Consider the following 26,595-nt stretch of genomic DNA (forward strand, 5'->3'; position numbering starts at 1 on the left):
AACTTACCGTTGGGTAGAGCTGGATCAGGTGGCCCTGACTCCTCTCTTAGTTATGGCTTAACCTGTTGGGGGATTCCCATGATCTACTGTTTCCCTCCCCACTCTCACCAAGTAATAACCCCATTGGTTATTACTTGGTGCTAAGGTTTTCTCTATATTATTGTAGGTCCTTTACGTTACAATATAAAGCTGACTGAAGTGACTGTTGTTGTGATTTGGCGCTGTATAAACAGAAACAGAAACTCTGCCTCTCTAAAATGTTCCTTTTACCCATCATGACTGTCTCATTTTAAATATTTAATATATTTTTTGTGTACTACTGTGAATAAAATATGGATTTATGAGATCCACAAGTCGTTGCATTGTTTTTGGGAATTGTGGATATACAAAACAAGGCCAAATAAAAAGCTCAGAGTTCACACTGCTTAATGTTCCTTTTTCCTATTTATTGGCTCTGTATGATGTCAACAAAAACAAATATCTCTAATATCCTCGCCTCAGGTACATGAATTTGGCTGTGAAACATGTGAGTGTACTGCAACAGGGTCGAAGAATGAACATGTAGTTTGAAATGAGAATTATAGTTCCTCTTTAAATTTAGAGTTGCAATTTAAATTGGTCTCTGCAGATTTTACCCTGGAGTCTTTGTGATCTGAAATTTCCTCTGAAGGAAACTCAGCAGTCCTACTCAGAAAACATTAAACAGAAAATGATCCAGAAGTCAGAACCCCTGTGCAAGAAACACATAGTTACAGATGCATACGCAGCATGTGTTTGCATGTGTAAATATGGGTTATATATATGCATATGCATATACCACATTTTTTGTGAGTAAGCATGGATGCAATGATTGCAAAGTGCTTATCCTGGTATGGTTTAAGTGTCCTCTTTTGCATTTTCCTGACAACATGTACTTATGTCACATATATATTTTCTAGGCTTGCTTTTAGTGACCATGACAGTCTCAGAGTTCAGCTCCCCTACATGTGACTGACTTTCATGCTTTTGAACAAAGACTTTGTTGAAATGAAACCATGTGGACTCACCCAATCCAGCACTGCTAAGAGTATTTTTTAGAGATTTCAAGTCAGGGAAGCCAGGAAATAGCTGGTCCCTGCTTTTAAAAACAACTAATTAATTTTTCCAATCATATGAATGCCACTATCATCAAGTGGCAGCCACTTTGAATTTAATTCAATGTTAAACAGAAAAGTTCATCAGTGTTTTACAATTCTCTTTCCTCCCATTTTCACAAAAGTTAAAACTTTCAGATTTGGCCTCACAAAACCTTTTTCTTTCTTCCAGTGGAGGGCAAGCAGTTACAAATTATCTTGCACTGCTTTTCATCCAAGTAAATAAGGTTCAAATGCTGATGCTCACATTTGTGGTGTGCTGCCTAACTCCACAACAGGTAGGCCTCAACAACAAAGTCACGTGATTCTTGAGCAGCTTTACCAGACCTGTTTGGCTATACGTAACTCTTCATGCTGCAGGTTAGATCTTCAAAGCAAATCAGACTCTCCTAGGTACAACCAGAAGGTTGCAGGTAAGAATCTGGTGACCGTGACATATTTTTCCTTGATGCCTTGTGTTTTGGAGCCATTCTGTTTTCAGGTATAAGTGTCATTGCTTGACCTCCACATTTCACACAGGATGTCCAGAAGCTAGTGAGACTTGGCGCCTCTCTTTATGTGGAGACTTTACTAAAGTCATGTCACTGTCTTTCGCTGCTTATGAATATTGTGTAACTAGAAGGTCAAACAGATTCAGGCAATCAAATTAGTGTGAATTAGCCTCACCGCTGGACAAAACAGCAACTGCAATAACAGGAATATAAAAAGAAGCACTTATCTAATTAGGGGTGGGTTGGAGCCTATCACAGCTATCATAAGACAAGAGGTGGGATACGCCCTAGACAGGTTGCCAGTATAAGTGCACACAGACACCCATTCAGACACAATCACACCCACAGCCAATTTAAAATCACCAATTAACCTAACAAGCATTATCTGGACTGTGGGAGGAAGCGGGAGTACCAGGAGACAACCCACACAGGAACAGGGAGAACTTGCAAGCTCCACACAAACGGGCCTCGGTCAGCCAGCCACATCTGGAGTCAAATCCAGGACCTTCTTGCTGTGAGAGAACTCTACCAGCCACTGCACCACTGCGCTGCTCTGGGAATGTTGTATTCAAATAAATTATATTCGTTCTTCAGATGCAAAATGCCTCTCAGCAATAGAAACATGTCTCACATTGTGCCACGCAAACACACCCTCTGTGCCACATTTAGGTTTGCTGGAATCTGGTCGCCTTGCTCTGAGCAAACAAATTAGGGACTATCAGATAAAAACAAACCACCTCAAATGACTCTCCTCTTGAATTCGAGTTCAGTTTCTTGTGCGCCCAACAGAGAAAGTTCTATTTTGTAGGAGTGAGTGGATGATTACCGTTTGGTTTAATGTCAGTCACTGGCACTTAAATTATTACAAACACCAAACTTTCTGTGTTTGAAACTCAAAATGTAACCAAGAAACCAACCACAGTCTGTTTATATAGCAGTCAATTCTGAGTTTTATTGCTAATATTAGCAAAATACATTACATTTATTACATGAAGATCAAAAACTCCAGTTGAAAGATTCAAAATGACATTAAAGATGCAAAAATAAACATTCTCATTAATTTACAAGGCAGAATGCCCTGAGATTAAGGCCTCTGTTAGTGTCAATTCACAAGTGCAACATCACTTAAACACTTTCATTACTCTTTCTTTCCACTTTATCCCTCTTTTAACTTCACTGTCTGTCACTCGTAACACACTCGGTTTTCGTTATCAACATGCAAAAATCTATTATTATTTAAAACTCCCATTTGTGTAATTAATGTCTTCTCTTTTCTCTACTTGGCTAAACAACTTTACAGATGGATTTTAGAAGGATCTCTGTGCAGTAAAACACTGTTAAATGTTGAATTATATGCAGACTAATCCAGTGCATTCTGGTGAAAGAAAATTAGTGACAGTTTTAGCATAAATTAGATAAGAGTGGTTTGAAGCCCTTGCAGAGCCCTCAGCAGAAAAACACGAAAACTTTGCTTCAGTGATCCAAAGCCTGTTGCTTGTCATTCAGCCGCAGTGCTGAGATGGTGAAGTTTCAGCTCAGTTTCATCACCCCGCAGCAGCGTCTTCACATTGAAATCCTCTCTCCCTGCACCAGACGACCCCGAATCACCCAGGTGTCCTGTGAGAGAGACGGATTTGAAGGAAAGGTTAGCCACAAAAACAAACCCGTTTTATTTTCCTCTGTTTTCATGTTATTCTTAATGGGAAATTTTGGAGTTTACAGGAACAGAAATTCCTTAAGCTTTCCATCAGACATCAGCTGCTCATTACGAGCTAGCTCATAATGATAGTAATCTTATTTTTGTTTGAAAGGTTTAGCAGATGGTGGTTACATGTAAGCCAGGTTTGATGTTTTTTATCTTTGTGTTAAATACAGTGAAACCAGTGTGTTGTATTCTGTCTGACTCTGTTGCCAACTTCCTGAAATGTCTGTCAGGAGCTTTGTTCATATAATGGGAAGAATGTGACTTTAATTCAATTTTAGCAGGAAAGTTTCTACCCAGTCTTTATTCTCAGGTTGTTTTCTCGTTTAGGGCAATTACATCCACCAAACCACACTTCATTCTAAAGATGCATTAACTGAGTATCTTGCTGCGTTTCTGTTTTAGATATATATATAATGACACGCCAGGTTGCAGGCTTCCTGACACACATGGTTGCTGCCTAGCAGAGGCTGACCTCGAGGTAAATGTAGCCCATGACAGGATCTTATAACGGGGGCTTGTAAACAATAATGAGACATAGACTAGGGATGTTGTTACTTAACGATGCCACTGTAATGTTAACTTAATGATTTTAATCTATTTATAAAAAAGTTAAGACGTTTGTATAAAGCTCAGGCGATCATTACAAGCATATGTACAAACACTGATGATATGTGGCAGACTACAAAAAGGCTGATTACAAATGTGAAACATTGATTTCCAAAGACTTTGTTTTGAAGGAGCCTTGCATGGACTACATGACCACAGCACTTGCTTCCTACCCTGGGCAACACATTAAATTGACAGCCTGTGTCTGACTTTGTTTCCAGTTCCTTGTTATGGTTTAACTTTGTTATCACTCCCTCTTTCATTGCCCAGACCTTTAACGTGTACACTTTCTGGGTTTGTAAGTAAGTAAGTAAGTAAAATTTATTTATATAGCACTTTTTAAGACAAAAAGCTGTTACAAAGTCCTTCACATGGGAATGAAGGCATGTCAATTGTGAGCTATCAGTGCTTGTAGCTAGTGATAAATCAATTGTAAACATATTTATGTGATTAGAAATATTAGGAAAAGCACAATAGGCTCCCTTTAATCAAAAAGCAATAATGTTAAAATAAGATAAATGAAGCTTGGATGTACGTGTCTGACCTTGAAAGTGACTTCATCACCAACAGCGTACTTCCTCGCTACGATCTCTTTCACCTCTTTCTCTATGTTTTCCTGTGTGGTTCCTTTCACGTCAATGTAATAGCAATCACCGCTGGCATAGTGGCAAGAGATTGCCTGTGAACACACACACACACACACACACACACACACACACACACACACACACACACACACACACACAGATATCACACCTCATTATTCATATGCAAAAAGAAATACTACAAATAATCATGTGGTTGTGTGGAGCTAGTTTGCATTAGAAAATATCAGGATCCCAGGTGGACTCTGGGTAATGCAGTACCTTGCGGAAGCCCTGTGTCTGGTTCATGCCAGAGCCGTGGATGAGCAGTGGGTGGAAGAAGACTGTGTCACCCTTTTCCATTTCTAGGTGCACCCTGGGGTGCTCCGGGTCATAGTCTCGGACTCCATGGTACATCTTGTTCACCCCACCCTGAGGACACGTGCAATTATTTAAACACTCTGCGTGTGTGTGTGTACATCCTAGCAGGCATGACTGTAACTTTTACAGTGTTGTGTGTACCTCCCACTCAGGATAGTCATGTTCCTGCAGCGTGCCTTTGTGTGATCCTGGCAGGACGACCAGGCAGCCATTCTGCCTGTTCACCGTCTCCATAGCCGTCCATGCACAGACGATCCGATCGACTGGTCGAAAGGGGAAGTAATGCAGATCCTGATGCATCGGGTGACGAGACGTCTTCTTACCTGGAACGACAGAAGACATGTTAGACATTACGATACCAAACTAGTTTTTATTTTTAATGTCTTCTCACAATTCACACCTTAAAGATACTCTATGTTATGTTTGAGCTTAAGAAATGTATTTGATGCTTCAGATAAATAAAGAACTGGTCATTCAGAGGGAAGATTACTAACACAGTCTAAAAAGAAACGCTAATAGCAATCAAGCACACATCAAAAGTGTTGATGTAATTATGATCAATCCCACAAGAGGGAGCCAAAACTAAGGGACACCTCCAGTTAATACATTGATTATTATTTATCTGCACAACACTTGTCTTAAAAAGAGTCCGGTACCCTACAAATACTTAATTTAAGAGTAAACCCAAGAAGTACTCAGCATCCAAATAAGTATTAAGTATTTGTGACATTGTCGGCCAAACATTTTAGTGAGAATTGAAATACCTGCATCAGGAGGTTTGTTGATCAGCATCGTGTGCATTGCCATGATGTTCGGTCCAATGAAACACTCCACGTACTTCAGGATCTGATAAAGAAAAGCAAAAAGTTTTGTTCTGATAGTCTTCAGGCTCGACTTATTTCATTGTTTATCTAAAGAAACAAATTCGGTGCCCATTCATTTTTTTGTTTGTGAAAAACATTTGGACATTCCAGATTAATGATTTAAGTCCATGTAATGTTTTCTGCGTTATCACCTGTGTGATTACTGATAGCACCTCTATGAGGCACCAAATCCTTTTTATCAGAATCAATTTGGCAATTAACACAGAAAAAAGAACCATCCGAAAAACCCTACTGCTGTGTGTGTTGTCTTTGTTTGTATGTGGCGTTCCAGTACCTCTGGTAAAGAGCAGTACCGGAACAGCTCAGGATCCTCCTGAAAGTCCTGCAGCTTTGAGACAGCTCTCTGATCTGGGACAAACTCGGACTTTGCTATAGCCACGTCCCTCATCACCACCAGACCAGGAACCTTTATTTCCTGTCGACAGATCCGTTCAAACTCCCTCCTGAAGGAGGCACCAAAACACACACACACACACACACACACACACACACACACACACACACACACACACCAAACAGTCAGGACGGAAACATAATGTCCCACAGGTGCTCTACTGGGTTTAGGTAAGGTGAGTATGGGGGTCAGTCAATGAAATCAACTACTACATCCTCCAGGAACTGACTGCACATTCTCACCACATGAAGCTGTGCACTGTCATTCACCAGGACAAACCCAGGACTTGCTGCACCAACGTAGGGTCTGAGACTGAGTCCAAGGATTTCAAGGATGCTGTTGCCAAGCCTGTAGGTCTGTGTCCCTTCATGGATTTGCCTCCCAAGACTATTACTGACCCACCACCAAACCACTCATGCTAAACAATGTTACAGGCAGCCTAATGTTCTTCATGGCTTCGCCAGAGCCTTTCACGTCTGTCACATGTGCTCAGAGTGAACCTGCTCTCTGTGAAAAACACAGGGTGCCAGTGGTGGACCTGGCAATTCTGGTATTTTATGACAAATGCCAATCAATCTCCACGATGACGAGCAGTGAGTGCAGGGTCCACTAGAGGACATTGGGCCACCTTCATAAAGTCACATTTCTGATGCTTTAGTCAGAGACATTCACACCAGTATCCTGCTGGAGGTCATTTTGTGGCTCTGGCAGTGCTCACCCTGTTCTTCCTTGCAGACAATGAGCAGATACTGGTTCTGCTGATGGGTTAAGGACCTTCTACAGCCCTGTCCAGCTCTTTTAGAGTAATTGTCTGTCTGTTGAAATCTCTACCATGCTCTTGAGACTGTACTGGACTGCAAAACGTCAGGCAATGGCACGTATTGATGTTCCATCTTGGAGGAGTTAAACTACCTATGCAAGATCTGTAGGGTCTCCCCTCATGCTACTACTGTAATAAAAACAGTCAGATGAGCAGGAAAAAAATCAGTGTCCTCCACCTGTAAAACCGTGCCTGTTTTGGGGGTTGTCTCACTGTTGCTCCTCTAGTACACCTGTTGTTAATTTCATTAACACCAAAACAGCTGAAATGGAATAACAACCCCTCTGTTAATTAACTGACCAGATCAATATCCCATAAGTTTAACTGACTTGATTCTACACTCTGATTAAAAAGGTAGATTGTGTAGATTTTCCTATCGCCAAACTTTCACATACTGAGTACAGTGCATGTATGAATAATCTCCAAGAGATAAAACGATCAGACTTTGGACTGCTGTAAATTTCCTGCTTTTGGCTATGAAAGATCAGATATCCCTGTCTTCGTTCTGTGCTCACTGCCTGAGCTGCTGCGAGCCAATCAGAAGAAAGCTAGCTCAAAGGGGATGAAAGCTAAAACTGATTAAAATGATTGGGGATCCGCCAAAGGCTGGCATAAAATAAAAAATGAATATTTTGAACTGTAACCTATTCAAGTAAAATATTTATTTTATGTGTTTGTGCTTTTTTTTTTTTTTTTTTTAAAGTACTTATTTAATTTATTATTTATTGCCAAGTGTCTGATGTTACCTGAACCTGTCGATGTCCTGCTTGGACACCAGATTTCTGATGAGAAGGAAGCCATTTTCCTCATAGAAGAGCCGCTGTTCCGGGGTCAGCAGGTCATTATCCAAAGTATACCTGCCAAATTGAAAAATAAAAAAAAATAAAATAAAAAAGCTTGCCTTGCCTTTTGAGCCAATAGCACTGTCATTACCACTTGCTATTACACATGGAGAGCAGAAAAGTAGGACACTGTGGACCTGATCAAAAGAAGAAACTGTGGGAAAGGTGAACGATAAACACGAATGATTGCTGAGTGCATAAAAACCTTTAGCCCGAGGCGGAGTTTAGGTGTGTCCTTACCTCAGTCTCTGTGGGTGACCGTAGCTGACGGTTTGAGCAGACGTGTGTGCAGCTCTCTTCAGCAAATCAGTCAAGGATTTAAAAAAAGCAAAACAAGGGGAAAAATGTCTGCTATAATCGATTATCATTTATAGATTTTAGATTATTATTTATAGATTTTAGATCATTTCCAAGATTTTACAGTGTAACATTCTGCCTTTCTGCCAAAATATGTGAAAATGTCTTTTATGTGAAAATCTGCATTGGTGCTGCATATTAAAACCAGGGAAACCGACAACACTTTTTTAAAACAAATCACATATATAAATTAGTAAATAGCTTATCTTTAAGTTGACCTATCTACAGATAGACCTAACAGATACACTTGTTCACTTGTTATTTAAAAGGTTGATATAGAAAATAATCCAATAAGAGTAGTTTCCGAGCCCTAAGAAACAGTTATAAATGCCTCCAGCTAGCTAGCATTTACAACTTTTATTGCTAATGACATGCAATCCAAACAAACATACTTCTACAGAAACAACGGTGAACACATCAGCTCAAAAATAACTAGCGGTGTTAATAGTGCAAGAATAGTTATAGGCATTCAAGTCCTGTCCTGTCCTTATGTCAGTATTCTCCGGGAGGCCTGCAGTCCACCACTGGATCCCGGTAGCAGAGTATCAGTGTGATCGGGCGCTCACTGCTTTGCTATAGGCTAAGAGCCTCGCGCCCGATTTATCGCAAAGATGAATAAAAAAGATACAATCCCTGCAGAAGGTCTGTCAAGATGGTTGATAATGACTCGGAGTCTCTCCGCAGGACGAGACATTTTCTGTCAAGTACAAGTGCTTCGTGTCCTCCGTAAACTCAAGTAGTGGAGAACTGGGTTGTTGTATTTTACGTACCTCTGCTGACTAGGGCAAAGGCTAACGTGATGACACGCACTCACGCACAGTCTGTGAATGTGCTGTTATGCAAAACACCTACAGGAATACAGTCATTTATGGATCCGTTAAAACACTGCCCAGTTATTATCACAACACCGTGACAAGTTTGATAAAATCAAAAATACTTCAGTGACTTGTAAGGGAAATGATAGTTCCCCTCCTGTGATTAGATGAACTGATCCTTTAAAAATAGCAGAAAAAAAAAAGAAAAATGAAAACTCTATTGTAGAGTTCAAGCATTTTTCTTGTTTTAGCAAACCTTTTCAACTGTTAGTGAACGTTATTTATTGCAAACAACGGGATTACATAAGGATTTCCAGCATCACTAGTAATTAAAGTTTTATCCAGCAGGGAGCACCACACAACAATAATTATTCCCATCATCTTTATAATTTATGCTCTAATTTTAAAGCTGTTGAAAACTTGAGCGTTTCATCATTTCATCATTTTTGGCATCTTCAACAAACACATGCTATTTTGTAATAGAATTTGAATCGATTCAATAATTGATCTACTCATTTCAAGACTGAAATGGACAGTGTTGCATTGTTGTAGTGATGATTAACAAACGAAAAGGAACGGTATGCTAACAAAGCCTCCAACTGTTTCTTTTTTTTATGCATTTCCCAGCTTTGACAAACTATACTCTGATGTCATTCAAACTTAACTTCTAGTTTTACCTACAAGCTAACAAACAAAAAGGCATACAAAATAGTATGTATAAAATGCAGTATGTATTTATGTATAGTCTTTGGTGTATGCGTCTATCTAGACGTTTTTCTTTACGTTTTTCTAGTCTATGATGTGGAAGTTGTCTATTCAAAAAAACAACTTTTAGTTTGTACACTGACCAGATAACCGTCACAGTGGCTTTTATTTTGAAAATTGCAATAGAACAGACCTTTGTTTTGAAACGTCAGCGGAAGTGCCGTTATCGTAATCTATCTTACATGCTCGCACCCCTCCCGTCTCCGCACTCGACATCCTCCTCCAGCCTCTTTAAACTGCCTCCGCTGCCGAACAGACGACTTTTTCGGGTTTCGGTCTGTGTCCGTTCGCCCGCACACTCGCACACCTCTCTGCTTGTTTCGGAGGATATTTTTTTCTCTGGCGGAGCGTGTGGAGCACAAACAAGCACAGACGGAGCTGTGTTTCAGGCTACTTCAGTGGGCGGGTAAAGCGGAGGAGGGCATCCGGGCCTGGCAGATCCGGAGGGTCGGCTTGAAAACGACGGAATTCAACATTTTCAGGTAAAATCGTTGATGGGTCACTTTCAGGTAACTCTTAATGAACAACCGGGAGGCTAGGCTTCGCCCGGCGGCTGAAGACGAAGTCTGAATGGTGGCGAGTGGAAATGGCAAAACAGAGGAAACGGCAGCTGGAGAATAATACAGCCAGACTCTTACTGTAATTCATATTTTACTGTTTACCCAGCGCCTTTATCCAGCACGGTCATACGTGTTGTTTTTGTAGCCTCAAACACTGTCCAAGCGTAAAATCTCTTATTTCACGTTATGTTTGTTTACATAACGTAGCTCAGACATCGGCAGCCAGGCTGCCACCAGCGATAGGAAGCGTACTGTAGATTAAAGGCTGAAATAATGCACAGATGTCATCCTCGAAATCGCCCTAAATCCCAATGAAAACAGTATGGATCATTGCAGGTATGATGCAAGACCTGTTCACAACATATTCATATCACCCCAAAGCTCACAATGCACCATACAATGAGACTTCCCCTTAAAGGAGCAGACATGCATTTTACCATTAACTAGCCTTTGACTTCATATAAGTGTGAAAGAAATGGCTTCTCTGCTACAGTCAGCGCCTTTACTTCAGTTTGTGCCACTTTTTTGCTGATGTGAAAGCACTGTGGAGCAAAGTTGGAATACGAACATTATGAAACTGAGTTAAATCCCTTAAAATAACCTCCAAATAACTCCTGACTTTGAACAAAACTGTGGTTGTTCCTGTCAAGTTATTTGAATACGGTTGAGACACGTTGCTGAAAGTGGAAGATAACAAGCATGCCCTTGAAAATAAGTATTAGGGACTGATTGTGTTTAAGCAGACACAAGCTCAAGGGTATTTGATTCCAATGCACCAGGAACACACTGTCCTGCTGTTACCCTGAAAACAGTGACCTGATGTTAGGTATACTATTGCCCTAGAGTTTCGCCCCGCCCCCAAATTGAATATAAAAGCACAAAAAACAAACAATTACACAACTAGAAATCCAGCATGTCATTTCAGTTATTATCACCATTTAACAATATTAGAGCTCTGCCTACATGAGAGCTTAAAATTTCTGATTATGAAATTAGAAAGAAAGTTTGCATTGTTGAAAGGGAAATAGCTCTGCAGTATTGAACGCTTCTCACCCATCTTTGCTGGGAAGTGCCTTCGATGCTTTTACGCTCTTTTCTATTTCCTGTTTAACCTGCATTTAATTCCAGCGTCCTTCATCTGGAACAACTAGCCGTTCAATTATGTGTATTTGCGAATCTGCATGTGGGCGTTTTGACCCACATTCAGATCTGGGCTGCTGGCTGTGGGAACGATACACCCCGAGAGAACGACATAATTACCCCGACAGCTCCCACTCCATGCCTGTAGGCCCGTATAGCAGTGCTTGTATTGATCAGTCTCTGCATTGTGCCACGATTGTGGGAGGTGTGTATGTGTGTGCATGCGCACACACACTCTATGTTAATTACTTTTGCTCCTGGGACTGACACATGAGGATGTACGTTATGACCTGTCTTCTAGAAGAATGTGGGATGTGTCAGTGGTTTCGGTCTGAGAAATCAAAGTGTCTTGTGATGGACTCACAGCAGGTGTCAGCGATTAGTTTGGAACTTCCTGTCAGAGCGAGTAAGTGATGAATTGGATCAGAGTACTAATTTTGGTGTGAAAGCAAGTATAAGATTCTCAGAACAAAAGATTTTTAAAAACCTTTTTTTGCTATTCAGAGTGACACTGGGCTGTGATTTTAATTTTTCTGTGTCATATTAAAATCACACAATGTGACTTTGCAGGTGGTTTCCCATAACTCAGAAAAAAATCCTAATGAGATCATCGGGGGATATCTAGTCTTAGGCTTAGACAAAAAACTGAAAGGACAGTTTTCGTGTGATTGAAAACATTACCTTACTATGGGGTAAACAGCTGTGTGCCTGGTGAACAGCTGTACAACTGTCTGTACACTGCAAAATGCAATTTTAACTTGAAGCAGTTAGTTTTTGCCTGCATCACTGCCTTAAGGTGGCTTGTGCTATGGAGCTCTATATTTTTTTATTCTACCAGGGTAGCTTTGAGTGATTTACACGTCAGGACTGTCCTTACTTTTCTTATACTGTGCCTTGATGCTGCACTTAGGGTTCATCCTGTCTGAAACAAGATTTTTTTTTTTTTTTTTTTTTAATTCTCCATTGCTTTAAGCCTGATTTTTTTTTTATTTTTTTTTTTTTTTCCTGATTGGCTGCCACATTTAAACAGAAGGTTTGAACAGTAGGTGAGTGGGGCTTCTGTCCTTACGGCTAGAGGTAACTATATTAGGGACCTGCTGACCATTAACATAGAGTTAAAAATCTGAATGTCTGAAACATAGCAGGGAGAACAGTCTGTAGCCATAAAGGGATAAATTATACATACACTGACCTTAATATTTTAGATTTCTGAAATCTGTAATCTGAGTAGGAACTGCTGTTAGAATATAAACATAACAGGAAATAAGGAAAAGATCACTAGATCCACTGTAACTGCCACAAAGTATTTGGGAAAATATGTTATATTCCATCAGATTTTAACTTAGCTGCTGCAGTGATGTAGATGATAATGGCAAGAAAATCATCAGAAAATTCTTTTTTTCTTTTTACTCTTTAGTTTTTCACAAAACACCTAAATGTTGTGTACGAAGAAGTGAATTAGCGAATGGTGGCTGACAATAATGGTGGCAATATCCCAATATGCTTTGCAGCCAGGCAGACTGCACTTCCAAAACATTGTTGCTATTGACAACCAGTCGAATAGCTTTCTCTCTCCCTCCTTCTGCCTCTTGTTTATATAACTCCAACTTGTGCCATATTTTCCAATCAGATAGGTGTTTTTTTGTGTGTGTGTGTGTGTGTGTGTGTGTGTGTGTGTGTGTGTGTGTGTGTGTGTGTGTGTGTGTGTGTGTGTTTCTGTTTCCACACCTCTTTCTTGACTCTTTGCTTTTTAGAATCTTTCTCCCTTCATCTTTGAAATATGTTTGGTGTTTGTGTGTGCGTGCACACTGTTTCTGTTTAATTCATGATTTTTCAACTCTGGTGTTTGCGTGTGCCTTTTCATCCTTGTTCTGTGTGTGCGCTAAATTTATTTACCAAATAAGCTTTTCTTCTCCTACACTTCCAGCACTGCGTAGCTTATTGTTGTGCCGAATTTGACAAAAACTCAGAGGTGGACTAGCTAACAGCCAGGGGGAATGAAAGGGAGACTGTTGCTGTGCTGCTACAGGGTGGGCTTGATGTAGGTGAAGTGGTCATTTCTGGGTTCTTTGGGGGACTGAGAAAATCGTAGGGCTTTCAAGTGAATACAGTTAATGTGGACTGGGTGCAGCGCAACTACACACACACACACACACACACACACACACACACACACACACACACACACACACACACACACTCGTAGCCACATGAACACACACAGATAGTTATGTGAGCCATGCAAGGAATGTGAATTGGGAGTTGACTGTCTCTTTTCCTCTCTCTCTCTCTCTCTCTCTCTCACACTCTCTCACACACACTCACACACACACTCACACACACACAGCTTCTTTTCAAGCTTCAAAAGCTTCAAAAAGTAAAAAATTTAGGTCATATCATCAAGCATTTCTGTCAGCCCTACTGCTGTGTGTGGGTGTGTGCGCTGTCATCTTGTATGAATGTATTTGGGTGTTGGAGGTTTTGTAGGATGTATTTGTGTTGGTGTTAAAGGGATTGAGCAGATGTGTTACTTCTCTTTATTCTCTTCTGTGCAAATAACAATTTTCATACATTGTCTTTTCACATAAACAAATTTAGTCTTCTATTATTTCTGTATTCTGTAGCATTATGGTGCCCTGTCCAGTTTTCCCCCATGGAAGTCATTTAATGACACTTTTCAGTGCAATTGTTTGTGTATTCAGGGTTGAGTTGGGTGAAATTGACTCATAATCTGGAGTTTAAGCATTGTTAGAACCACAGCATGCCGGGATTAACCCCTGCCACACACACACACACACACACACACACACAGAGGTCACACATTTAAAATAAACAGGCGTGCACTTATTATGTCACTTTCCCTCAAGAGGTGAGTGTTTTATTTTCTTTCTGAACAGGATGGATGAAATTTTTTTTTTTCAATCACGTTTTTTTCAGTCTATAAAGTGAAGGAAACATGTTTTCATGGTAATTTTTAGATAATTGTGCTAACATGTTTTGTTTTTCCTCAGTGAATTGTCAATGGCTAAGTTTCTCTAAAGGGCCTAGATTAAGCTTTAGCTTAAACCTTAACTTACTCTTACTCAATAAAACGAAAAAGAAAATTAAGCTGGCCAAATACAGGAGTGTGAGATAGACTTTAGTGGCTTGTGTTGCCTAGTCCAGGGCTGAGATAGCACTTTATTTACTGAAAAGACTCATAGAAAAGGTCAATTTTGACTGACTTGTGTTTAAGAATTTAAGCTGTAAATGGACTGGTACTTATATAGCACTTTGTTACTCTAGTTGAGCACTCAAAACACTATCTTCTATGAGCCTCATTCAACCATTCACACACACACTGCTTTTTTTCTATGCCTTTAGGCATTATCTCATATTCACATACACAGACTACGATGGGTGCAATCAGGGACAACTTGGGGTTCAGTATTTTATCAACGGATACTTTGGCATGCAGAATAGAGGAGCCTGGGATTCAACCATCTGACTTCTGATCATTCGATGACCTGCTCTACCTCCTGAACCACAGTCATAAAGTAATAACAGTGTAAAGCTAGAAGCCAGAAAATGGTTCAAAATAAGCTGTCAGTACATTATTATTAGTGTATTAGTGGCTTGGTAGTACTTAAAAAATGATTACAGTTGTTGGGATCCTCTGATTGAGAATAAGTGTTGTTAGTCAGTGTTCATTTTTTTTCGGTCACTTAATTTTTCAGAAGAAACAAACTTTTCTTCTTAGTTTGTTCATCATATCACATTGAACATTAAGCTAGTATAACATTTATGCTGCCATCTGTAAATGTCATTGTTGTAATAATTACATGAATGTCACCGTGTTTTTCTGAAATGCTGATAGCAGTCAGCGAGTTAGAGATCAGTCAGTGCGGCTGTTTGATTTGTCGCGTCCCTACAGAATTGGTGTCCAGGCTAGCAGTTGACATCTGCTATTTTGAGCTTTAAGCTTGATTAGACTTCTGCGGGAAGTTTACATGTTACCTTATGCAGTAATTGGAAACTCCTTTTATCCCTACACTGCAACCTTCCACGCCATTCAAGTCGGTGTGGTATGCGTTGACCGGACATGTAGTTACATTTCTCGTCAGGTTACGTAGAATATTGTAGCATACGGTTCAAGTGGGGGTCCGGTTATGGCGTAAGTTGCGGCATAGATCTGAAGCACAAGTATAATTCACATGTTACTCCTTACCTGACAACCCTTTGTCCCCCACTAACTCTTTTTTTCATTGAAATTATAATTTCATCTAAAAAGATCTCTATTTATACATTTTCCTAAAAACTTGTCCAGTTCAGGGTCAGGATTCTAGTTGTGATAGGATCCCAGTACAGCCTTGGATATGTTGACCAAAATAAAGGAGGTTAGGATTTGTGCTGTAATCGAGCAGGCTCACTGCTTCGTCACAGGGACAGGCCCCAGAGCACTGGACTCGGGTGATGATCTAAAAAGGCTACAAGATGAAGAAGTGGGATTCAGACTACTTCACACATCTCCCAGTTGCTCTCTGTCGATATGATGGAGCTGTAGCTCAGTAGTCATATTGTATACCCTCAGTAAAGCAGATGGATTTGTGCTTCTAGGTTGAAACATAAAGACATTTAGCTGTTTCGCCTGTCAAGTTGAAATTGGATTTTTGGAATGCAACGTTGTACGAGTAGCTGATTTGTGCCCAGAGAAAAGTGGCACAGTGTTGATGCCAATTAGTCAGCTGGAGTCGATGTTCTGCTGTTTAGTACATCCCGTCCTACACAACTCTCACCATCTGCCTACTTTTCACAAACAATTTTTCCAACATTTCACATAATCACAACAATGACACAACAGTCGACATTATTCACCATCGGTAACGATTCTCCTTCTTGAGCATCAAACCCGTGAGCTCTTTGAATTTCAAGGTTATGTAACTTTGTTTTCATTGCCGTCTTTTTAGCCAGCTGCCTACTTTAGAACAGGAGTGGAAATTAAAGTTAAACTTGAGTTTCCCTTTTAATCGTGAGCAGGAATCTCTAATTATCCCGCTTTCTTCCCGTCGGGTTAATCATTGCCTCCCAAACAGGCGTTATCTGCAATCAATGCCAGCAAAGTGCACCGAAAGTTCACAGGAAACGGACACTAAATTGGACCATAGTTGCTTATGAAACCTAGAGCGTAAATACTCAGGCCTTGATGCTTTTTAATTTAGCCACTTTTAATGATTCCTCTGCGACATGCTGCTGAAAGGAGTCAAGTTTCGCCGTACTCTTCCTATTTCTGGAGCTGTTCTCTGCATTAGCATGAGCAAGTGTCTCCTTGTCTTTATTTGAGAGGTCAGATGGCTGTGGATGCTGATAATCTTATGTAATCACACTAAAGAAACACTTCACGATGAGTAGTGATACACACTACACAGTAGTAAAACACAGAAGCTTTTACTGACAGCAGTGGTGTGTACTACAAAAGAAGTTTGACATAGCTTGGCTTTCTTTGTATTATCTAGCCTGACGAAACCTAAAATCCCAGTCTGAGATAACGGATACAACTTTCCACAATCAGGCTGTGCGTTGGCTCAATAAAAGGGGCTGTTTTAATGCGTCATTAGATGTGCTTCTCTGTAGAAAATGGACCATCTGCAGAATAACTACTGAAATGTGGCACTTAAAGGCAATTCACACTCTGACACTGAAAACTGGTTTTATGCTCAACGTACCCATTGATCTTGCTTTGCAGTGCAACCTTCAGGTCTCAGAGAAGTACATCACAGCTGTGAGCACCGGGTATTAAGGGCACAAGATAAAATCAGAAAGCAGTCATCCACCATGAATTTGGCAGAGCTGCACTGAGGCAAGAAATAGAAAATTTGTTCCATCATGTTTCCTGATTGCTGGCAGCAGGGAAAGAAAATGAGGAGTAGCAGGTCTTTGGTCTTCAACGTTATGTGTTAGGGTAGAAGACATGCAGAGTTATTTTCTGAACACCGAAGCCGTTATTAGGTACAGAGGGGTGGCAGAAAGAAACGAAAAGCGGATCTTGTTTCTGCAAATGAGCGCATGTCCAAATCTAATCACTGCAGTAGACTCGGATGTGGAGTCTGAAATCTTTAGGAAACGCCAACATAAATTAGTTTCCTTACCATCTCTGGGTACAGTAAATACAAAGCTACCTCCTGCATATAATGTCGGTAAGAGACTATAGGGGCTTTACAACAAGGCACAGTAACATGATTGACTCTTATAATAGAGTGCCACAGAACCTGTGTGAAACCACAGTGTTGTTTTTACAGTTCTTATATGTTAGCTTTTGGCAAAGATGTATGTACCATCCAGCTGTAATGCAGTTGTAACATATGAGAGTTTCTCAAAATATCAGGCTGTAGGCATTAAAGATATTGAATATGAAAGTCACAGACATAAAAAATTATTTAGCTTGCAAATGTGCACTTTAATCAATTTATGGAGAATTTTGCCTCTTTGGCTCAGGCTGGGACATCCCACCCAGCATGCCACAGAGACAGGGAAGAGCCATGATAGTGCTGATGGTAAATTCTGTAAGTAACATACACGCAAAAAAAGGCACCTCAGGCAGGGAACACCTGTTGCCAAAGGCCTTGGGGTAATGCAGTTGGGTCCAGAAACTGTGAGGGGGGGGAAAAGGGATGCTTTACAGAAACCCATAAAACAGACAGAGGAGGAAGAGGAGGAGCAGATGGAAGTAGGAAGGATTAAAGTTCTGTTATACACATGTGAAAGGCAACCTCAAAGTTGTCAGCAGTTAAGCTGTGTTTTTGTTTTTGGTCGTCAGATGTGGGCGACTCGAGCTGCTGTTGCATTTATGCAACTGTGAGATGATTTTAAAAGCTTTAAAATGTGCCCACATTTTGCTCGTTTTTAAATTCTGTGACAGTGCCTAACACTGGTCTGTGATTCATTGGTCAGATAAAGCATTGTTGTAGCATTATTTATAGCAAATATGTAGCACATAGATTTATTTTTGTGGCAGAATAAATCATCATTGGGAAGAAATTTTTTGTGTATGTTGTTGTTGTTGTTGTTTTTCTGGGGTTTTTTTTGTGTTTGCATGAACGCATGTGCGTGGGTGGGTGTAATCTTAACATCGCATAGTTCCCTGTCTTCTCTCTGCTGGAATGTGCCATCTCCAGTTGTATGTTTGGACCAACCAAACATCCACACAGGAAAATACACATTCTTGAGTGTTGCGTTCATCCAGCTGTGTGTGTGTGTGTGTGCATGTGTGCCAGTTAGACCGGAAGCTTCTTTTTAACCCTGGTTAATCTGGTGAACGTTGAGACAGATGAGCATTACATAACAGGAGGAATAACAGTAGGACAGAGAAGGAAGGTGTTGATTTCAAACACATTGTGTTATTGTGTAGTTTGAAGTGCCAGCATAGTAGCTGGAGGAGCAAATTGAAAAAGAGAATTGACAATAGGTGGTAAGTATCTTTTTATCTTTAGGAAATGCAAAGTGATACATATAATTTTCGCTGCCTTAAAAAGATCTCCAAGAGTTGAGAGTGAAAGACATGGAGCAAAGCAGGACGGACTCAAACCCAAACCAGCCGCTTCCGGGTTCGAGTCTGTCCAGGTCACCTGCTCATCCTATTGAGCTAAACCAGTTTTCTCAACAGTACATCAATAAGTGAGTTTAAAATGACTGTTTATGGCTTCCTGTTATACTGTGTAGCAGGCCATAGAAAGCAGAATTTAAACAAAATTTAAAGCTGTGGCTGGCTTTGGTTGGCTGTGTACTTCTGCAACCCAAGTTAGTAGTGACAAGTCACCTATTTATGCAAGTACATGCAACAATGAGGTAAATTATGGCGTTATTTTTGTGCCACTATTCTGAGCGCATGTAAAAAAAAAAAAAAAAAAAAAATTGAGCGCACGTAAAAAACATTTGCAGGTACAAGTGTCGCATTTTGAGGAAAAATTTATTTTGAGCGAAGAAAAGCTAAATTTGAGTGAACAAAATTCATTGATGCGTGCAAAAAATGTATTTCAGTGTTTACTATTATCCATACACACACACACAATAGCAGCCCCTCTCGCTCAGTTTTTGCATTTGCGCTTGCTCGCAATGTGTTGCTCGCGCTCGCTCAACTCTTTCTGTACACCGTTATATTTGTGCCACAACAACCAGACAGTCACAGACTTGGATGCAAAAAAATCTGATTGGCTGTTTTGGTCTCCAATCAGATTGAAATGACGAAATGCAATATCCCAGAATCCATTTCGTCCAAAACTCAAACGAGGCAGTAGCGGAGGAGCACAGAGTGGCGGAGTTTGAAATATTACTTTTTCTGGGTCACAAAATAAAGTTTTAAGATATTTTCATGCGAGAATGGTGCTGTGTAAACTTCAAATGTCTGCTCGATTTATCAAGACATCACATATTTGCAAAAGTGCTCGGAGATGCCTGTTACCCACTAGCTGACCGCATAGCTGGACTGGCCACTGGGCATACCGGGCATTTGCCCGGTGAGCCAATAGTGATTTTTCATTTTTATGTTTGTTTGTTTGTTTTTGTAACGGTATAAGCAATGGAAGGTGGTGGATTAGCCAATTGGTCATGATCAACTCTGGGTTGGACCAATTACAAATAAATCCGTATTGAGGGGAAAAGGAACGCGTTTCGTCCCGTACTTCAGCTAGAATGAAAAAGACACAAAGCTGAAGTTATTCTGTCTTTATGCTGTCAGCTGCCTCTTCTTCTCTCACCTCCCTTTCCTGTTGCTACTTCAATCATGAAACTGGTCAATGATCAGCTGATCGTCTCTCGTTTGTTTATCGCCCACTTTGCGCCAGAAAGAGGAAACCAGCGGATGTTGCGCTAAACAACAGCAGCACGTTTAAGCTTGATCAGCTGTTGTTAGAATTTATTTAATATTAATTTCTAGTATCAGCTGTTTCCTGGAGTGTACATCACTGTCACAACAGCGTTAATTTTAGTTCAAAGGCTTTATGGTTTTTCCTATAATACCTGGTGGTGTAGTCGGCCGATATTTTGTCAGTTCAGCCTTTTATATATTACGTTTAACCCGAGTGACCACCCGGTCAGCTAGTGGGTAACAGGCATCTCCGAGAACGTTAGAGCACTTTTGCAAATATGTAATGTCTTGATAAAGACATTTGAAGTTTACACAGCACCATTCTCGCATGAAAATATCTTTAAACTTTTATTTTGTGACCCAGAAAGAGTAATATTTCAAACTCCGCCACTCTGTGTTCCTCCGCTACTGCCTCGTTTGAGTTTTGGACGAAATGGATTCTGGGATATTACATTTCGTCATTTCGATCTGATTGGAGACCAAAACAGCCAATCAGATTTTTTTTGCATCCAAGTCTGTGATTGGCTGGTTTTGTGGCACAAATATAACGGTGTACAGAAAGAGTTGAGCGCGCACGGGCAGAAATGTTGAGAGCCCAAGCAACACATTGCGAGCAAGCGCAAATGCAAAACCTGAGCGAGAGGGGCTGCTATTGTGTGTGTGTGTGTGTGTGTGTGTGTATGGATAATAGCAAACACTGAAATACATTTTTTGCACGCAGCAATGAATTTTGTTCACTCAAATTTAGCTTTTCTTCGCTCAAAATAAATTTTTCCTCAAAATGCGACACTTGCACCTGCAAATGTTTTTTACGTGCGCTCAGAATAGTGGCACAAAAATAACGCCATAGTAAATGAGGCCACATCATTCATGGGAAATAAAACTACTAGTTGCAGATTGCACTAGATGACAATCATGCTCACTACACAAACAAAATAGAGATCGTGTCTGAGTGGGAGAGGACACCGAGAGCAGCAGCACTTACTGAAACAACAGCAGGTGCCTGTTTGCTCCTGTGTTCATAAAAAAACCAATGTGGGAAACCAGTAGCTGTATTAGGCACCAGCCCAATGCTCCGTCGTGTAAAGTCGTTTAATAACAGCTGAAAAAATGTGGCTTGCTAGTCATTGAATCCACCCATGACATGAATGTTTTTTCGGAAATCCTTACATTTTTGTTGGTTGATATACAATTTCTTTGGATCCACAGTGAGTACTGTCCATGAAGATGATGGAAATACAGAATGCATTTGTGGTGGAAGCGGGGCTACGGGGGAGTTTGCATCTGACTTCATTTTGCTTTGCTATTTGAAGAAGTGCCACCCAAACTTCTGAAACGTGTGGTGATCTTTGGCTTTTCATAATTCTTCTGTTTGTACGTTCCCGCTGATCTCAGGATTTCTCACACAGTATGATACTGTAAGGCAGCAGTTAGCAGCATCAGAAAATAGCTTCTAGGTGCAAGGCACTATACACACTACAAAAAAAATCACAAAACCGACATACAGTTTTCGTGACCTTCTTTATGCAAGGCTGTAAATATTTTTTTATGCCCTTTTGTTGGACATTTTAACATCTCAGTGCACACTGACAAATTCTTTGGAGTCGGCCTCAAGTAGCTGTTAGGGGAACTTTAGAAAGAGACTCTCTCTGTGAAAAACAGTTGTTTAATACAGTAACAAAAAGAGCTGAGTGATTAAATGTGTGTTCATTACTATGATGAACCCCTTTCATAGTACATCTGGTAATTGCATTCCTTTTATATTAAAACACTGATGAGTCCAACTTTAAACAACTTTAAACTACTCTAGAAAATGTAGTCCATTTCAAGCCATGCTCTACTCTGCCTACGTCAGTGTTTGTGTTTGTGATGAATTGTATACCATTACCTAGATTGCACCAGAGCAGTCTACATGCTGCTGATGGCTCTGCCTCCTACCCAGAGAGAGTGTGTGTGTGCGTGTGTGTGCGCGCGCGTGTGTGCGCGCGTGTGTGTGTGTGTGTGTGTGCGCGCGTGTGGACTGATTACAGTGCTTGTGTGAACAACTGATAAGAGGATCATCTATCCTGCACGCGATCACCGCTTTGTAATTGGAAGACGGATAAGGTGTATTGCCTTTGACGTGACCTCAGGCTCACCGGCCTCCCTGCACAGATGTACATACACATGCAGTGTGTTTGTTTCTTTGAAGCTCACCCTCCTCTTGTTGCAAACAGATGACACTGGAGTGTCTGGGCATGCAGTCAAATCGTGAATGTGTGCGTCTGTGCATGGATGTGTGCGTCTGTCTGTCAGCTGAGTTCCCTGTATGTTTTGTGGCCTGTGGGCTTTGTGTTTTTGTTTGTCATGTGGCAAAAAGAGCTACGGGGTAATGGAGCTCTATGTGCTGTGTTAACATATGTTTGTTTGTGTGTGTATTCAGCTGACAGACCCTGCAGCATTTTTTTTTTTTTTTTCACCTAAAAATAACTCCAACGCACCCTTCCTCTCCATGTTTATCTTCATTCTTTCCATCTCCCCTATTATGCCTCAAGATCTGCGTTCTTCTTCTTCCTCTCTTCCTTGTTCTTTCTCTCTCCTTTCAGGATCACATTTTGTTTATGTCTCTTTCATAAATTATCACTTAGTTGTTTTTCAGGGAAGCAATTAAGCATGCACTGTTTTGATACGGTAGGTAGACACTAGAAGCATAAACCAGACTGAGATATTTGTTAGGTACACTCTCACATTCATTTAACTGATATGATCAAGTTTGATCATTTTATATGAACTGTTTTACTGTTCTTGGGCGAAAAATCAGGACAGTATTTTTTGGTTTTTTTGGTTTCTACACTTAAAATTTAATGTATATCTTAGTGGCCTACATGTAACTCTTTTTCATCTCTTCCTTGAGGATAGCCTATGCCAGAAGGGATATGTAATCACACCTGTTAGGGGTAGTAGGGTTGTCACGATACTAGAATATCAAACTTGATACCGAAACCCAGGAAAATACTTTATCACTTTTGATACCATGGGAATAATTTTGACCCCATCAAAGTTCAACATCTTGTCTACATCTGCCAGCAGCCTCTCTTACTCTCTCATCCAATCCTCACACTGCTCCGCCTTAGTCTGCAGCTCCTCAGCCTTGAAATCCATCTAATTCTACTGCCCTGCTCCAGATTTCACTCTTTTATGTGCTCAGATTAGTTCTCCAACTCTGGACTCTCTGCTCTGTTCAGGTTAGACTGTAGCTGAAGGTCATAATGAAGATCACTTAGTAAATTGAAGCTTCGTCTTCGGGCTTAAGCCTGTCTCACTTGGATTACTGATGATGTCAAAGCTATGTGAATGCCATGTTTCATCCTACGCTGCACTATACACAAGACCTTGATAAACACAGTGTTTAAATTGAGGGCTGGGCAGTGGGGAACAAAAATTATACCTCAGTATTTTTAGATTGAATGGCCTTACAGAATACAAAAATGACATGTGAGATATGAAAATCACTTTGTTTAAACATGCTGGTCAAAAGCAGTTGGTGTCTCTGTCAGGAGCAGCTGCACTGTCAGGAAAATTTGTAAAAACCATCTGATGTTTAAAATAAGCATATCCTGTTTTTGCTCATTTGGTGGTAGTCTAATTTCTTTGCAGTACAATTCTGAGTGGTAAGTTACCTACAGTACAAGGCTGCAGGTAAGACCTCAAGCAGACAGGAGCACAGCCAGGAGCAAAATAGATTAGAGCCACCTAAAAGAATCAATACTGGTTTAAGTGTACACTATATTTAGAACATCTTCATCACTTTATGTGGCGTCAGACAGCTCTTTCCAACAAAGAAATAAAGCTGTTAGATACCTCCAGACCCCAGTGACAAAGAAGTCACTTTATCTCATAAAACACAGCAGTTTTCTGCTACTGCTTCCTCTGTTATTAGTTAGGTGGTGTTATTGTGTGGCTTTGGTATTTTAATTGGTTAGTTGACTAACCAAAGCCACATAACTGTGCAAAAGTCAAAACCTACAATTTCCTCAAGGTTTCCTGTTTTTTATCAACAACGTCTGGTGGATTTGAAAAGAGCAAGTGTTGCAACACTTAGAATTTTAACATTAATTTAGCTTATACCTTCAAACTTTGAGCTATTCTTCATTGTTGCCCCAGAGCTGCATCTCCCAGGTTCCTGCAGGAAATCTTTGAAAGCAAATTTGAGTTTAAGGAAAACGTGGATCCGTCTGTGCCAGTTGATAGGCCAGCAAAACACAAGCAGACTTTATTGCAACATCAAACTTGCGTTTATATGTTTATATGTACGTTTATATGTACAAACTTTTCTAATTACCAATTGAGAAACAGTGTTAAGGTGGACCTGAGAGGTCAAATACACTACAACTTAAGAAAACATCTTTAAACAGAAAAAGTGCTGCAAAAGCACCCAAAAAGTTGAATACAACAAAATGGAAGTAGGAAAAAACCCCCAAATCTCTCAAAACACAAATGACGTTTTATTGGGGAGACGATAACGTGACGGGACAGCTGTAAAACTGAAGGAAACTGGTTTCAAAAAAGGGTTGGTCAGTGTGTGTAATGCAGGTAATGTGTTTTAATCGCACACGTCAGGCCTCGAGTGCCGGTGTCCTGCAGGTTTTAGATGTGTCCTTGATAGAGCAGGGCCATATGGCCAAAAATATTTATCACGATATATATTTGAAAATTTGCGATAATGATATAACTGACGCGAGACACAATACAACTCCATAACTTTACCAGCACAAAAAAACCCCCATCCATTTATTTTCACTTAAACAAAGCAGCTGTTTTTTTTTTTATGTGCATTAAAGCTATATAAAAATGTAACAATGCAAATACCTTGCTGAAAGTTTAACCAAACGAAGCAGTCAGATAAATCAAACTTTGTTCAACTCATACTTCTTGCTTCTTCCACTTCTGTACCATTGATTCATTAATGCTGTATTCTATCACAGCTGCTCTATTCCCGTGTTGTTGCAGTATATTAATGACTAACCTGGTATTGTGGATGGATTATCTCAGTTGTTCTCCTGACTGAAGTTTGGTCCATTGCATTTCGTTGTCTCTAACCATCAGGAACCCTCACGTTAACTTTTATTGAGTGGAAAAGTGTTAGCGTTGATTCCTCCAGCTTCACTGTTTATGTTATGCTAACATAGCTGTGTTGCTAGCGATCACGTAACACACCATTATAAACCAGCTAGCCCAACTTCAGTAACCTTACAAACGTCACTGCTGTTTAGTTTCTTGTCTTCATTTATGTTGGAAGTGATAGCAGAGCTGTACGTTTGAATTTTTTCAGAAATCTCTCAGTCAGAACATGCTACATCATGCTTAGGTAACTAGCGAAACTAGCGAGCTAACTCCGTTAAGTGTAATAAATTCTGTTTTGGATGTTAAACTTTATAGTTACACCTGGTAAAGCAGCAATGCTGATCATTTTATTAAAGATGAAAGAATTTAGACAGTTTTTAACTCTCAGTGATGCTGCAGTGTTCGTTTGACTTTGGGACCTGAAATGGACGGAGTTTAGGACCCAGATTACTCCCAGATTTACGAGCGCCTTAGTCCGACAAATACGGCAATAACGATGGCCCGCTTGCATGTTCTACAAAAAAATGTGCTTTGTTGTCTATCTGACGGACAAACGCCAAACCAGTTCCACATCACTGAAGTGGCACCATTTTTACAAACCAATTCTGATTCATCCGTTTCACTCAATGATCCGCTTTCTCCTTTCTCATTCTCCGTTGCCGCCATGCTTTTTCGGCCATGTGCGTATGAAAACAAAGGCACTGCGCATGCGTGTTTTACCCATATTCTATCACAATATTTCATTTTCTTATCGCTGCCTAACATTGTACTGGTATTACCGTGAACGGTAATACCCAGCCCTAGTCCTTGATCCAACACAGCTGATTTAAATGGCTAAATTACCTCCTCAACATGTCTTGAGGTTCTCCAGAGGCCTGGTAACGAACTAATCATTTGATTCAGGTGTGTTGACACAGGGTGATATCTAAAACCTGCAGGACACCAGCACTTGAGGTCTGGAGTTGCCTACCCCTGCTTTAGATACATGTTCACTGTTAGCTTGACACTTCTGCAGCTGTTCCGTCACATTATTGTCTCCTCAGAAACACTTCTGTTGTGTATTGTGAGTTGTTTTGTGGGGGGTTTTTTTGTTTTGTTTTATTGAACAAACCCCCTATGAGCAAGCACTTGGTGACAGTGGGAAGAAAAAACTCCCTTTTAACAGGAAGAAACCGT

At 40.4% G+C, this 26,595-nt stretch overlaps 2 protein-coding genes across 3 annotated transcripts in view; one reads left to right on the plus strand and one right to left on the minus strand.

The window, feature by feature from the left end:
• Window positions 1-2,768: 2,768 nt before the first annotated feature.
• On the minus strand, window positions 2,769-8,986 carry phyh (phytanoyl-CoA 2-hydroxylase). The gene is made up of 9 exons (XM_003455696.5): window positions 8,826-8,986; window positions 8,081-8,136; window positions 7,745-7,855; window positions 6,059-6,227; window positions 5,665-5,746; window positions 5,042-5,223; window positions 4,802-4,951; window positions 4,480-4,614; window positions 2,769-3,241 (listed from the first exon to the last, which is right to left on the minus strand). Exons 1-9 carry the CDS (start codon window positions 8,889-8,891, stop codon window positions 3,188-3,190), a joined length of 1,005 nt encoding a protein of 334 aa, XP_003455744.1. The 5' UTR covers window positions 8,892-8,986; the 3' UTR covers window positions 2,769-3,187.
• Window positions 8,987-9,921: 935 nt separating this feature from the next.
• The window catches only part of cdk17 (cyclin dependent kinase 17), a 43,914-nt gene continuing 27,240 nt past the window's right edge, over window positions 9,922-26,595 (plus strand). The window contains exon 1 of one of the 2 annotated variants that reach the window (XM_005460384.4): window positions 9,922-10,259. The gene's annotated coding sequence lies outside the window, so the exon portion shown is untranslated. The remainder of the gene's footprint in view (window positions 10,260-26,595) is intronic. The other variant, XM_003455695.5, reaches the window with a different exon arrangement.

Source organism: Oreochromis niloticus, linkage group LG17, assembly GCF_001858045.2.
Source record: "Oreochromis niloticus isolate F11D_XX linkage group LG17, O_niloticus_UMD_NMBU, whole genome shotgun sequence".
NCBI lineage: Eukaryota > Metazoa > Chordata > Actinopteri > Cichliformes > Cichlidae > Oreochromis > Oreochromis niloticus.

Bases quoted from the DNA above. Each gene is read 5' to 3' on its own strand.
- phyh (XM_003455696.5), bottom strand. From the start codon at position 8,891: ATGTCTCGTCCTGCGGAGAGACTCCGAGTCATTATCAACCATCTTGAC. The intron at 5,747-6,058 runs GTACTGGAACGC...TTTCTTTATCAG, and splicing joins GGTACTGCTCTTTACCAGAG to ATCCTGAAGTACGTGGAGTG. The intron at 5,224-5,664 runs GTATTTCAATTC...CTGTCGTTCCAG, and splicing joins CAACAAACCTCCTGATGCAG to GTAAGAAGACGTCTCGTCAC.